The 15,727-nt window shown below is 34.9% G+C and overlaps 1 protein-coding gene across 4 annotated transcripts in view; it reads right to left on the reverse strand.

The window, feature by feature from the left end:
- CNTN6 (contactin 6) overlaps positions 1-15,727 on the reverse strand; it is a 177,277-nt gene that overhangs the window by 102,708 nt on the left and 58,842 nt on the right. For 2 of the 4 annotated variants that reach the window (XM_077772915.1, XM_077772913.1), the window contains exon 3: positions 11,506-11,709. The exons of 1 other annotated variant lie outside the window; for it this stretch is intronic. In XM_077772915.1, coding sequence (XP_077629041.1) covers positions 11,506-11,709 — 204 coding nt within the window. Of the gene's footprint in view, positions 1-9,152; positions 9,256-11,505; positions 11,710-15,727 lie in introns of all 4 variants that reach the window. One more of the 4 variants, XM_077772912.1, reaches the window with a different exon arrangement.

The raw sequence follows: 15,727 nt of genomic DNA on the forward strand, positions 1-15,727 counted from the left end.
TGAATCCTTTGCAGCTTGTATAGTTTCAGGAAAACGCACTTCAATCTTTGGTTCATATTCCCCCATCACACCTGTTAAATATCAAAAGAGCTAGCAGCATTTCTGGAGAATAGAAGTTTTCTGTGAAGTAAATGCTTCATTAACCAAAATCTGATTATTTTGTCCTTCAGTTAACAATATTTTTATATACTTTAATGAGTGATAGAGGGCAAAGAAAAACTATATGATGCTACCTAAAGAATTAATTCATTCTTGTCTTCCTTAAATAAGAAAATCTAAAATATATCGAAGTATCAGGATAGAGGCATGCCAAATTTCTCTCTATTCCATGTTAGAATCTTACAAAAAATTTGTCTTCCAATTAAGGAATGAATGCACCTAAAATCTAAAATGTTTCTGAATTATTGAGAATATTTGTTCTCTAGAGGTATCCAGATCTATCCCCCCTTCACAGAACTCATGCAGCCAGATCTGTTCAGGAATAAGGAACTTTCCAGTTAACACTGTATACAGTGTCTTAATCCAAAATAACAGTATTTCTGCAACAAAACCTATAAAATAATAACAAAAACAGTTGAGATGAATAATGGCATAAATATTTTTATGCCAGCTCATTAAGAATTTACTGCTAAATGGGTTTGCTGTACACTTATTAAAAACATCTCTGTTTTTACAGTTTTAAATTTTTCAATAAGGAATTGTGGATACGGGCTAAGATGAGAATAACACAGGAGTCAAATATATTGTAAACATGCTACCTACCAGAGGTGTAACAGAGATCTGTCTCTAGGCTATCGTCATTAACTTAGTTAATTTAACCAGTGGCAAATCAAGATCCTTCAATTTTTTGATCCTTTCTTGTTTTTTTCCATTGGGTACATACCAAACACCACAGGAATACATTTTAAAAGTAAATGGTTTATTGGTAGCCAATAACAACTGCTCAAATGCTAAAACTTCAAAAATATATATCATATAAAAATATTTGATTTTCAAGACCCTAATCATTCTTAACATTTAAAGAAACTATGTTTGAGGAGATAGAGGGCATTAGTAACGGTTCAGTCAACTACGTTGGTTAAATTTTCTAGGTTCTATTTTCGTGACATCTGATATTTCTTCAGGGACTACTTTCAGATGAGGTTTGATATTTTTAATTAATACTCTATTAACATTAATATAGTATAATTCTTCTTATCTGTTTTTACCACGTATGCATTGAAGAGAATAGAGGGGATGGGGGTATGACGGAATTAAGAAGGGGAGAAGCAGAAACTACAAGTAGGCCAAAAAAGGAAAGATATGGTAGAATTTATATGCATATTATTGGCATAAGAGCTCTTGTGTCATGAACAGAGTACTTACTGAAAGGGAGATACTGCAAAAAAAATCTAGTGGTTGCTGAGTTCTGAATTAAGACTATGCAAATATATTTGGATGGTTAGTGATTATAAAAGCTCTGTCATAAGAACTCCCTGTATGGAATTGGTTTCATAATTCTGTTAGCGGCTATTAGCATTACGCTCTTGCTTTTCTTAAAATCCTCAGAGAGGAGAAAAGCTCTATGAGGTACTACATTTCAAGTCCAGATCTGATCATTAAATGCATCAACAGGTTTTCTATCTTTACATTTACCACTGTGAATATTTAATTAAAGAATCAACTAGAGGATTATTGTACTTTGATAACTTCCCTAGGTTTTCCAGCTTTCTAAATCTTGTGCCAGCTAGGACTTGACTAAGCTACAAGACTCATCAGAGACCGATCTGAATTCTGTTCCTTGGAGGACTATAATTAGTATGAATCTTGTGTTTCATTCCTCTTTGGAATGCTTGTAATTAATGTTTGCTGCTTTGCTTTCCTTGGATGTAAACCTTTTTTCCCCATTTTGCCAGCCAGGTAAATAAAGGATGAACAAAAACACAAAGACGAAAAAGAAAGAGGCATTGAAGAGAAGCTGCATCATATGTTCATTGAATATATATCATTCACTTAATAAGTTTGGCAGCACTCACACATGCACACACACACGCCTACTCCTCCAAACAAACTTTTGTTTACATACAATGTTCCTTAGGGAAAGAAAGAATCTGATCCAATGCCAGGGAAGAGATGGCACAGTATACTGCACTGTGTGAGTGAGTTATAGAATTTTCTATTATATTTTTATAATGCCTGATTTTCATATATTTGTAAATTAAACCTCCACTCACGGATGATGTGGCTCCTCTGTACCAGAGGGAAGCAGAAAGCTCTACAGAACTCCCCAAGCTTCAACAGCAATGGACAAAGTATATTCCCAAGAGAGCTCATCATCTTACCATCAGTGCGCTGCACTAATGGGGTAGGCGGTCCTTGAACACTTCTCTGGGCTTCCTTGTTTGTTACGAAGCAGGTATAGTTGCCCACATCTGATGGTTCCACTTTGGCAATGTACAAGTTTCCTGTCTCTTGTGATACAAACCGTCTGTTGTCCTCTTGGACATATAAGGGGTTATCATTGAAAGTCCATGCATAAGATAAATCTGGAAGACAGAAAAAAAAGTATTATCTTTACTGTGTTCATTCTTATCTGAAACTTCTGTGTCCTCCTCTCCATAATCAGAATAAAATTGTGCCCCTGTTTGTCTAGTTTATGACTATCTTCCTGTTATAACTGTAATATTCCCTTATATTCAAATATATACAAATTTACATCATAAATTATATAGTCACCCTGCTCTTCATTGGCTTTGTTCAATTAGGAATGCAATGATGTATGCAGTCTTTTGCAATAATGGGATATTAAGAGAAAAAGAATCATAGAATAAAAATAAGAATCATATACCATATATATATTACATATGATTTTTATATGTAAGCAGATGATATATATATCATATATATCAGAGATCTCCAGAGATTGACTTATGTTTAACATATCATAAGATAAATGTTAAAACATTCAGTTCACATATTTGTAACAATTATAAACCCTATATAACCGCCTTGCCAAAATAAAATATGGAACATTTCTATCTCTTCAGAAATTTTCTAATGTTTTCTTCTGGTCAGTCTCTACCATTGTAACCAATACCTAATTTCCATCATCATAGATTATTTCTGTCTGTGTTTGGATTTCATAAGAATAAAATCAAATAGAATGTACTATTTTGTGTCTGATTTCTTTTAACATATATTTTTTAATGTTCACCTATGTTGTGTGACTTCTACTTCTTTTCTTTCTGTTGCTGACTAATACTCCATTTTATAAAAATACCACAATTTGTTCAGCCTGGTGAAGACCATTATATATTAGGTTGAAATAAACATTCTTTTATAAGACTGTCTGTCAACATTTTCATTTCTCTTGGACAAGCTCCTAGGAGTGAGACATAAGGTAAATAGATTTATGTTTAACTTTATAAGAAACTACAAAAAAATTTTCCAAAGTTGTTGTACCAGTTGACCTCTCAACCAGAATTATATGAGAGTTACATTTGTTTTACATCTATGCAAAAACCACAAGTCAATCTTCTTAAATTTTAGCCAGAGATCTTGGAACAAAGAAAAATATTCTCATGGATTACAGTTTTTAAGTGTACTACTATCTGAAGCCTAAGACAGTGTGTGTATCATGAAAACTAGGCAGAACTGAACTTATGTCTAGGGAAGTAAAGAATATAACTGGTTTAAAAGGAACCCTAAACTAAGTGAAATGTGGATGTGCAGGGGGTGAAGAAGGGAAATACACATGGTTGAAAACATCTTCACCTGCAGATGAACTTGGAAACCACATACTAGGAACTCCTAGCTCCTAGAACAGTTGAAGCAACTAAGGGCCTCTTGTTCAGGCAGAGGTTCAGGGTCATATTTGTCATCTGCACTCATATAAAAAACGGGTACAGAAGCAAGATATGGTAGAGCCAAAAAAGACTAATTATTTCTGATGTGTTCTAGAAGTCTACCCCAGGTGGAAACAGACCAGCTGAAACATTTTTCATTAACCTTACTGAATTAAAATTCTCTAAAGGATGAGGAGGCAATACAGATCGATAGCTAGTCTGACCTTAAATTTGATCTATGTAGAAAAACTCATGAGAAAGTGGGAGTATGGGAATGTTGGCCATCTTTATCATCTCTTTCACCAAGGAAAATTTATAAAGCATTAACAATAAACTTAGGAAACCAGACTTTAGGAAGCACAAAAAGAACGAAGGAAGGAAAGCAGGAGGAAGAAATAACAGTGAGTCTACAAATAGACCATTAATAGTGGGGAAGAGCTAAAGCATTAAATTCTAACAATAATTCATAAGTTATTTTAGTAAAAATGAATTCATCTATACTGACAGAACTCTGATAACTCTCAGGAAAGAAGAATATATGAGAGAATGATATGTCAGAGAACAACAAAAAATGCCACTTATGTTAGAATGTGAAAATGCAGAAAGGTATTAAGCCTATAAAAGTACTGTTCAGATAGAAACAAATCCAAGATGCATGGTTATGTGCGAAGCATATTGTAAATCAAGATGTTTAGTATTGTGTGTATGTATGCATGTATGTGCATGTGTATATGTGTGTCTATACAAATTATTAAGTTTAGAGACCTAGAAATGTATACAGTGGTTTTCTTAGGGTAAGAGAAAGAAATACAAAAGACTTTTACTCTCTACATAATGTGTTTCTGTCATATTATAATTTTTAATTACTACGTAATATTTGTATAAATGGGAAAAACAAGATGAAAATAATGTCAGGAAAGCTAAACACCTGAATGAATGACAACTTGTAAAACAATACAATGAATAATATTTTTCATCCTTACTCTGAACTGTTCAGACTGGAGTATTATGTTTTATTCAGAGCACAATAGAATCACGAAGGAAGCTTGTTAAAATACAGAGAGCTAACCCCACTTCTAGCAATTTGGTTTCATTATATCTGAGTGAAGTATCATGGAATCTGTATTTTCAACTCCCTACAAATGGCTCATGTTGTTGAACTGGAATATAATGTTCAAAGCACTCCTTATTGAAAGGGGAATTAAAATTCTCAAGTATATCAAGAGACAGATAACCAACATAGCAAAGACCAGAAATAAAGTCACAAAAGAAAATGATAAGAACTTAGATTTTTACCCTGGGAGCAGGGCAGGGAAGGATAATTGAGCTGTCTCCATAGATTGAATTGTTGTCAGGTGTATAAAGGGTTAAATAAAGCCCTTTCTATTGATGTCCATTAGGACTTTGGCTGTTGGCGGTTACAGAAGGCTGTATGGTCCTTAATAAAATGAAGACCCTCCTAAACTTCAGGATTTATGAGGTAATAGCTCTCTATCATTAAAGATGCACAAAGCAGAGGAAGAATGAACACAGCTTGAGATGTTACAAAAAATATTTATTTTTGCAATGAATGGGAAGTTAAAGCTATGCTTGTATGAACTGTCTACTCCACTCTCAACGTTCCTTTGATCTTCCTAAGAGTCTAATGCTTTTAGATCAAGTATGCATAAATGCAATTCACTTTTTATTTTTGAAAATGGGCCTTGACATTCTTGTCCTGTTCCTGGGTATTGAATCTTCATTGCTTTTGCAGATCTCTACTGGAGTCTTTTATCATTTCATGTGGTCTCTCGCTTCTAAGTTTCTTTACTGATGTCCTTTGGTGCTTCACTTCTAAGCCTGTTACTCTGTCTCCACCAAAGAGATGCTCAAAGGGTTTTTGTTTGAAACTGAGAGCTATCTAGATAGTAAATTTTTCTTCAATAAAGAGAGAATGAAAAAATGTAGTTCAGATTCCCTTGTTGTCAGTGACTCCTCATCTTTTGAACCTTTTGTGAAATAAAGACAATCTTGAGCAAATTCCCAGGGCTATGTCCCAGCTTAGGGATCTTTAGACTATGCTAATTTGGGGAGAAGGATAACCTCTGGTTCTCTGAAATCCAGGGTAACTCTTCTCACTTAACAGAAATTACAGGTTGCTATTAATGTCCAAGAAATCTTTGTATTCTTTACCCTATAATCTTGAGACCTGAGACTGTAATTTCCATTTCTCCCTTGGTGAATTCATTTTTACCTTAGCTGTTAAAGCTTTCTGATCTATTCCTGCATGTGGTGTATTCTTCTTCAATAGTGGAACATTTAGAAGTTGACAGAAGAATGTGGTCCAGAAATAAACAAAATTAGAATAAGAAACAATTAAAAATAATGAGTGCTTTTATTTCATACCTGTTTCGTCATCCCGGAAATTTGTTTTGTGAGGCTAATTGGCTATTAATAATCAGCCCATTAAATAGGAGAGGGTATTGCAGCTAAAAGTATAAAAGTAATTTCCCAAAATCACATTGCTTACAGGTAGAAGGGGTAGGACTTGAACCTAGCTGTTTCAGATGACAAATCCCCTTGGCTACTCTTCCTTACCCTCAGACTTCCTTCCAAACACCCAAGCTCTCTGCCTATCTAAGCCTACTCATAACTAGGATATCTGTTCCTCTCCACCCATCCTCTCCCCCCATAACACTGTCTGTCCTGTGTTCAATTTCCTCAGCATTATACAGAATAAAAGGTTAATCTGTTACTCTCAATCACTTTAACATGTTGATAGCTACTATTAATAGGCAAGAGTATGCATTTTTTAAACCACTAAGAAGTAACTGTTTTCTCCAAAATGGCCTCACTAGAGCAGATTTTGAAACTTCAATGTGCATCACAACCACTTAGAGGACTTGGTAAAACACAAATTGCTGGGTTCTACCCTCCCAGCTTCACTTTCAGTAGGTCAGGAAAGGAACCAGAGAATTTGCACTGCTAACAAATTCCCTGGAAACGCTGTGACTANCCACTAAGAAGTAACTGTTTTCTCCAAAATGGCCTCACTAGAGCAGATTTTGAAACTTCAATGTGCATCACAACCACTTAGAGGACTTGGTAAAACACAAATTGCTGGGTTCTACCCTCCCAGCTTCACTTTCAGTAGGTCAGGAAAGGAACCAGAGAATTTGCACTGCTAACAAATTCCCTGGAAACGCTGTGACTAGGGNGGAATCCGTCCATATTCCCTGATGCCAAATATGAAAGAATAAGCTATAAATGTTTTTTCAGATGCTATCTTTCATTGGTCCTTTTAAGTAAATTGTCTAATTCTCAAAGTATTTTGCTGACATTTTATGCTTTTTTATAAACTTTAATTTTGGAGAAAGCTCGAAAGTGGTGATAGTTTATCATATCTTAAAAGGCAGGAAAATGAAACCTGTGACACAGAGTTCCCATTTGTCACTTTCTTATACTTGATTTAACGAGTCAATAATTATTTATTGGACACATACTGTGGGACCTATACTGTATGAAAATAAAATATGGTATTTTAAGTACATGAAAAATGAGTACATTGAGAAATTTAATTTAAAGATCTACAAAATTTCATATATAGAAAGTAATGAGGGAGCATGGGGCAAGGTGAGGGCAAAATACAGGCTGGTCCCACCACCACCCCAGGTGGGATCTATGTGACATTCCTTAGATGCTCCAGGCTGCTAGAGAACAAAGGGAAGTGGTTTAAGTGCTTGCCATGGTGATTCAGGAAACTAAGGCAAATGAAGAATTAAATTCCCTTACTGCCTACAGCCCATTGACAAGTCCTTGAGAACTGCAGAGTGACCTCTGTCTAGGAGCTCAGCTGCCTCCACGATGACACTGTGCTGGGGGCTAAAGAGAACTTTGGCTTAACATTATCGCAACCTCGAGGATCCTGTAAGTCTACTTCCTTTATCTCAACTGCCCCAAGAGATATGCTGGCAGACATGCTCCAAGTTTATGGCCCCAGATATACATCTGAAGGGTCTCATGACTGAGCTTTTATTAAACAGTAACAAGTGGCATTTCCCTAGCAAGAGCTAGTCCCTCAAGGTCCTGGAAACCTTACTTCCAAAACACCTTAGACACTTACTCTATCCCTGACTACCTCCCACCCTGAGGGTATAATGAGTTACCAGTCATGACCCCAGGGCAGCTTTTCCTGACCATGGGTCCTGTCCCCATGCTTTAATAATCAACTTTTTGCACCAAGGATGTCTTCAAGAATTCTTTCTTGGCTGTCGGCTCTGGACACCACTCCCCCCCCGCCACCAGACTTCATCAGAAAGGAACTTAAAAAGATTTAGTAACCAGCATTATTTAGCTTGCTCAGTATATTTACTTAATAACAAAATGGAAACTTTAAAAAAATGTTTTTCAAATTTGTAATGTAAATCACTTTTTCTAAATGTGATGCCCACTTTCGGAATAGACTTCTGTATTTAGAGGGAATAGACTCTGTATTTAGAACAAAATATGTTCTATAGAAAAGAAAAATCATCATTACCTGTGAGCTTGTTAGAAATGGAGAAATCCTCACCCCACACTTACAGAATTTCAATTTAACCATGTCCCCAGGTAATTAATTCATCTGCACACTGTTTTAAAACAGCAGATCTATTCTATCTATTTATCTCTGTGATGTGGGTACTCCTTGTTTACAGGCACGAGAGTGAGTGAAGTCTGAATAGTGCCAAAAGGCAAAGAGATATCTGCATATTCTATGTAAAAATTCAGATACTTGGCTGGCTTAAAAACATTCCAAACCTACTGGCTGATAAACACTTATCTGAGTGAAAAAAAGTGCCTTCACTACCAGGACGAGTTTAGCTCAATTCTAATGATCTGCTATGAACAATAGCTTTTAATTAGTTTTATTTTGGAAACTTGCAATGCAGGTTTTTCATTTACAAGAAGTGCTGATTAATCAACCAAGAAGACACTCTAGGCAATATATTTCTGGATGTAGGATGAGATGGAGTAAAGGGTATGTTGAAGATTTAGTGACTTGCTCACTATCTTACACAAGTACACAAGTATACAAAAACAATATTCCTTTGTAAGATCCTGCCTAAATGGGACTCATTATGCTCAAAGTAGAGGAAATATCAGTACATTTGGGGAGAATTGCAGGCCCACTCATTTTCAGAGTATTAGGCATGTTTGTTTAAATTCCAATCAGAAAGTTCCACTTTTGCCTTGCATTTGAAACCTATTTGGTAATTTACCTTAGAGCAATGTTTGAATAACAAAAAGGTTTTTTTTTTAAAATTAAACAACCAGAAACAAAACAAAACAAAACAAAACAAAAAACCTTACTTTCCAAGGGCAAAGCATTCCAGTTTTACAGATGAATCCTTTGCAGCTTGTATAGTTTCAGGAAAACGCACTTCAATCTTTGGTTCATATTCCCCCATCACACCTGTTAAATATCAAAAGAGCTAGCAGCATTTCTGGAGAATAGAAGTTTTCTGTGAAGTAAATGCTTCATTAACCAAAATCTGATTATTTTGTCCTTCAGTTAACAATATTTTTATATACTTTAATGAGTGATAGAGGGCAAAGAAAAACTATATGATGCTACCTAAAGAATTAATTCATTCTTGTCTTCCTTAAATAAGAAAATCTAAAATATATCGAAGTATCAGGATAGAGGCATGCCAAATTTCTCTCTATTCCATGTTAGAATCTTACAAAAAATTTGTCTTCCAATTAAGGAATGAATGCACCTAAAATCTAAAATGTTTCTGAATTATTGAGAATATTTGTTCTCTAGAGGTATCCAGATCTATCCCCCCTTCACAGAACTCATGCAGCCAGATCTGTTCAGGAATAAGGAACTTTCCAGTTAACACTGTATACAGTGTCTTAATCCAAAATAACAGTATTTCTGCAACAAAACCTATAAAATAATAACAAAAACAGTTGAGATGAATAATGGCATAAATATTTTTATGCCAGCTCATTAAGAATTTACTGCTAAATGGGTTTGCTGTACACTTATTAAAAACATCTCTGTTTTTACAGTTTTAAATTTTTCAATAAGGAATTGTGGATACGGGCTAAGATGAGAATAACACAGGAGTCAAATATATTGTAAACATGCTACCTACCAGAGGTGTAACAGAGATCTGTCTCTAGGCTATCGTCATTAACTTAGTTAATTTAACCAGTGGCAAATCAAGATCCTTCAATTTTTTGATCCTTTCTTGTTTTTTTCCATTGGGTACATACCAAACACCACAGGAATACATTTTAAAAGTAAATGGTTTATTGGTAGCCAATAACAACTGCTCAAATGCTAAAACTTCAAAAATATATATCATATAAAAATATTTGATTTTCAAGACCCTAATCATTCTTAACATTTAAAGAAACTATGTTTGAGGAGATAGAGGGCATTAGTAACGGTTCAGTCAACTACGTTGGTTAAATTTTCTAGGTTCTATTTTCGTGACATCTGATATTTCTTCAGGGACTACTTTCAGATGAGGTTTGATATTTTTAATTAATACTCTATTAACATTAATATAGTATAATTCTTCTTATCTGTTTTTACCACGTATGCATTGAAGAGAATAGAGGGGATGGGGGTATGACGGAATTAAGAAGGGGAGAAGCAGAAACTACAAGTAGGCCAAAAAAGGAAAGATATGGTAGAATTTATATGCATATTATTGGCATAAGAGCTCTTGTGTCATGAACAGAGTACTTACTGAAAGGGAGATACTGCAAAAAAAATCTAGTGGTTGCTGAGTTCTGAATTAAGACTATGCAAATATATTTGGATGGTTAGTGATTATAAAAGCTCTGTCATAAGAACTCCCTGTATGGAATTGGTTTCATAATTCTGTTAGCGGCTATTAGCATTACGCTCTTGCTTTTCTTAAAATCCTCAGAGAGGAGAAAAGCTCTATGAGGTACTACATTTCAAGTCCAGATCTGATCATTAAATGCATCAACAGGTTTTCTATCTTTACATTTACCACTGTGAATATTTAATTAAAGAATCAACTAGAGGATTATTGTACTTTGATAACTTCCCTAGGTTTTCCAGCTTTCTAAATCTTGTGCCAGCTAGGACTTGACTAAGCTACAAGACTCATCAGAGACCGATCTGAATTCTGTTCCTTGGAGGACTATAATTAGTATGAATCTTGTGTTTCATTCCTCTTTGGAATGCTTGTAATTAATGTTTGCTGCTTTGCTTTCCTTGGATGTAAACCTTTTTTCCCCATTTTGCCAGCCAGGTAAATAAAGGATGAACAAAAACACAAAGACGAAAAAGAAAGAGGCATTGAAGAGAAGCTGCATCATATGTTCATTGAATATATATCATTCACTTAATAAGTTTGGCAGCACTCACACATGCACACACACACGCCTACTCCTCCAAACAAACTTTTGTTTACATACAATGTTCCTTAGGGAAAGAAAGAATCTGATCCAATGCCAGGGAAGAGATGGCACAGTATACTGCACTGTGTGAGTGAGTTATAGAATTTTCTATTATATTTTTATAATGCCTGATTTTCATATATTTGTAAATTAAACCTCCACTCACGGATGATGTGGCTCCTCTGTACCAGAGGGAAGCAGAAAGCTCTACAGAACTCCCCAAGCTTCAACAGCAATGGACAAAGTATATTCCCAAGAGAGCTCATCATCTTACCATCAGTGCGCTGCACTAATGGGGTAGGCGGTCCTTGAACACTTCTCTGGGCTTCCTTGTTTGTTACGAAGCAGGTATAGTTGCCCACATCTGATGGTTCCACTTTGGCAATGTACAAGTTTCCTGTCTCTTGTGATACAAACCGTCTGTTGTCCTCTTGGACATATAAGGGGTTATCATTGAAAGTCCATGCATAAGATAAATCTGGAAGACAGAAAAAAAAGTATTATCTTTACTGTGTTCATTCTTATCTGAAACTTCTGTGTCCTCCTCTCCATAATCAGAATAAAATTGTGCCCCTGTTTGTCTAGTTTATGACTATCTTCCTGTTATAACTGTAATATTCCCTTATATTCAAATATATACAAATTTACATCATAAATTATATAGTCACCCTGCTCTTCATTGGCTTTGTTCAATTAGGAATGCAATGATGTATGCAGTCTTTTGCAATAATGGGATATTAAGAGAAAAAGAATCATAGAATAAAAATAAGAATCATATACCATATATATATTACATATGATTTTTATATGTAAGCAGATGATATATATATCATATATATCAGAGATCTCCAGAGATTGACTTATGTTTAACATATCATAAGATAAATGTTAAAACATTCAGTTCACATATTTGTAACAATTATAAACCCTATATAACCGCCTTGCCAAAATAAAATATGGAACATTTCTATCTCTTCAGAAATTTTCTAATGTTTTCTTCTGGTCAGTCTCTACCATTGTAACCAATACCTAATTTCCATCATCATAGATTATTTCTGTCTGTGTTTGGATTTCATAAGAATAAAATCAAATAGAATGTACTATTTTGTGTCTGATTTCTTTTAACATATATTTTTTAATGTTCACCTATGTTGTGTGACTTCTACTTCTTTTCTTTCTGTTGCTGACTAATACTCCATTTTATAAAAATACCACAATTTGTTCAGCCTGGTGAAGACCATTATATATTAGGTTGAAATAAACATTCTTTTATAAGACTGTCTGTCAACATTTTCATTTCTCTTGGACAAGCTCCTAGGAGTGAGACATAAGGTAAATAGATTTATGTTTAACTTTATAAGAAACTACAAAAAAATTTTCCAAAGTTGTTGTACCAGTTGACCTCTCAACCAGAATTATATGAGAGTTACATTTGTTTTACATCTATGCAAAAACCACAAGTCAATCTTCTTAAATTTTAGCCAGAGATCTTGGAACAAAGAAAAATATTCTCATGGATTACAGTTTTTAAGTGTACTACTATCTGAAGCCTAAGACAGTGTGTGTATCATGAAAACTAGGCAGAACTGAACTTATGTCTAGGGAAGTAAAGAATATAACTGGTTTAAAAGGAACCCTAAACTAAGTGAAATGTGGATGTGCAGGGGGTGAAGAAGGGAAATACACATGGTTGAAAACATCTTCACCTGCAGATGAACTTGGAAACCACATACTAGGAACTCCTAGCTCCTAGAACAGTTGAAGCAACTAAGGGCCTCTTGTTCAGGCAGAGGTTCAGGGTCATATTTGTCATCTGCACTCATATAAAAAACGGGTACAGAAGCAAGATATGGTAGAGCCAAAAAAGACTAATTATTTCTGATGTGTTCTAGAAGTCTACCCCAGGTGGAAACAGACCAGCTGAAACATTTTTCATTAACCTTACTGAATTAAAATTCTCTAAAGGATGAGGAGGCAATACAGATCGATAGCTAGTCTGACCTTAAATTTGATCTATGTAGAAAAACTCATGAGAAAGTGGGAGTATGGGAATGTTGGCCATCTTTATCATCTCTTTCACCAAGGAAAATTTATAAAGCATTAACAATAAACTTAGGAAACCAGACTTTAGGAAGCACAAAAAGAACGAAGGAAGGAAAGCAGGAGGAAGAAATAACAGTGAGTCTACAAATAGACCATTAATAGTGGGGAAGAGCTAAAGCATTAAATTCTAACAATAATTCATAAGTTATTTTAGTAAAAATGAATTCATCTATACTGACAGAACTCTGATAACTCTCAGGAAAGAAGAATATATGAGAGAATGATATGTCAGAGAACAACAAAAAATGCCACTTATGTTAGAATGTGAAAATGCAGAAAGGTATTAAGCCTATAAAAGTACTGTTCAGATAGAAACAAATCCAAGATGCATGGTTATGTGCGAAGCATATTGTAAATCAAGATGTTTAGTATTGTGTGTATGTATGCATGTATGTGCATGTGTATATGTGTGTCTATACAAATTATTAAGTTTAGAGACCTAGAAATGTATACAGTGGTTTTCTTAGGGTAAGAGAAAGAAATACAAAAGACTTTTACTCTCTACATAATGTGTTTCTGTCATATTATAATTTTTAATTACTACGTAATATTTGTATAAATGGGAAAAACAAGATGAAAATAATGTCAGGAAAGCTAAACACCTGAATGAATGACAACTTGTAAAACAATACAATGAATAATATTTTTCATCCTTACTCTGAACTGTTCAGACTGGAGTATTATGTTTTATTCAGAGCACAATAGAATCACGAAGGAAGCTTGTTAAAATACAGAGAGCTAACCCCACTTCTAGCAATTTGGTTTCATTATATCTGAGTGAAGTATCATGGAATCTGTATTTTCAACTCCCTACAAATGGCTCATGTTGTTGAACTGGAATATAATGTTCAAAGCACTCCTTATTGAAAGGGGAATTAAAATTCTCAAGTATATCAAGAGACAGATAACCAACATAGCAAAGACCAGAAATAAAGTCACAAAAGAAAATGATAAGAACTTAGATTTTTACCCTGGGAGCAGGGCAGGGAAGGATAATTGAGCTGTCTCCATAGATTGAATTGTTGTCAGGTGTATAAAGGGTTAAATAAAGCCCTTTCTATTGATGTCCATTAGGACTTTGGCTGTTGGCGGTTACAGAAGGCTGTATGGTCCTTAATAAAATGAAGACCCTCCTAAACTTCAGGATTTATGAGGTAATAGCTCTCTATCATTAAAGATGCACAAAGCAGAGGAAGAATGAACACAGCTTGAGATGTTACAAAAAATATTTATTTTTGCAATGAATGGGAAGTTAAAGCTATGCTTGTATGAACTGTCTACTCCACTCTCAACGTTCCTTTGATCTTCCTAAGAGTCTAATGCTTTTAGATCAAGTATGCATAAATGCAATTCACTTTTTATTTTTGAAAATGGGCCTTGACATTCTTGTCCTGTTCCTGGGTATTGAATCTTCATTGCTTTTGCAGATCTCTACTGGAGTCTTTTATCATTTCATGTGGTCTCTCGCTTCTAAGTTTCTTTACTGATGTCCTTTGGTGCTTCACTTCTAAGCCTGTTACTCTGTCTCCACCAAAGAGATGCTCAAAGGGTTTTTGTTTGAAACTGAGAGCTATCTAGATAGTAAATTTTTCTTCAATAAAGAGAGAATGAAAAAATGTAGTTCAGATTCCCTTGTTGTCAGTGACTCCTCATCTTTTGAACCTTTTGTGAAATAAAGACAATCTTGAGCAAATTCCCAGGGCTATGTCCCAGCTTAGGGATCTTTAGACTATGCTAATTTGGGGAGAAGGATAACCTCTGGTTCTCTGAAATCCAGGGTAACTCTTCTCACTTAACAGAAATTACAGGTTGCTATTAATGTCCAAGAAATCTTTGTATTCTTTACCCTATAATCTTGAGACCTGAGACTGTAATTTCCATTTCTCCCTTGGTGAATTCATTTTTACCTTAGCTGTTAAAGCTTTCTGATCTATTCCTGCATGTGGTGTATTCTTCTTCAATAGTGGAACATTTAGAAGTTGACAGAAGAATGTGGTCCAGAAATAAACAAAATTAGAATAAGAAACAATTAAAAATAATGAGTGCTTTTATTTCATACCTGTTTCGTCATCCCGGAAATTTGTTTTGTGAGGCTAATTGGCTATTAATAATCAGCCCATTAAATAGGAGAGGGTATTGCAGCTAAAAGTATAAAAGTAATTTCCCAAAATCACATTGCTTACAGGTAGAAGGGGTAGGACTTGAACCTAGCTGTTTCAGATGACAAATCCCCTTGGCTACTCTTCCTTACCCTCAGACTTCCTTCCAAACACCCAAGCTCTCTGCCTATCTAAGCCTACTCATAACTAGGATATCTGTTCCTCTCCACCCATCCTCTCCCCCCATAACACTGTCTGTCCTGTGTTCAATTTCCTCAGCATTTTACAACATCA

This window comes from Crocuta crocuta, unplaced genomic scaffold, assembly GCF_008692635.1.
Source record: "Crocuta crocuta isolate KB4526 unplaced genomic scaffold, BGI_CrCroc_1.0 scaffold489, whole genome shotgun sequence".
Lineage (NCBI taxonomy): Eukaryota > Metazoa > Chordata > Mammalia > Carnivora > Hyaenidae > Crocuta > Crocuta crocuta.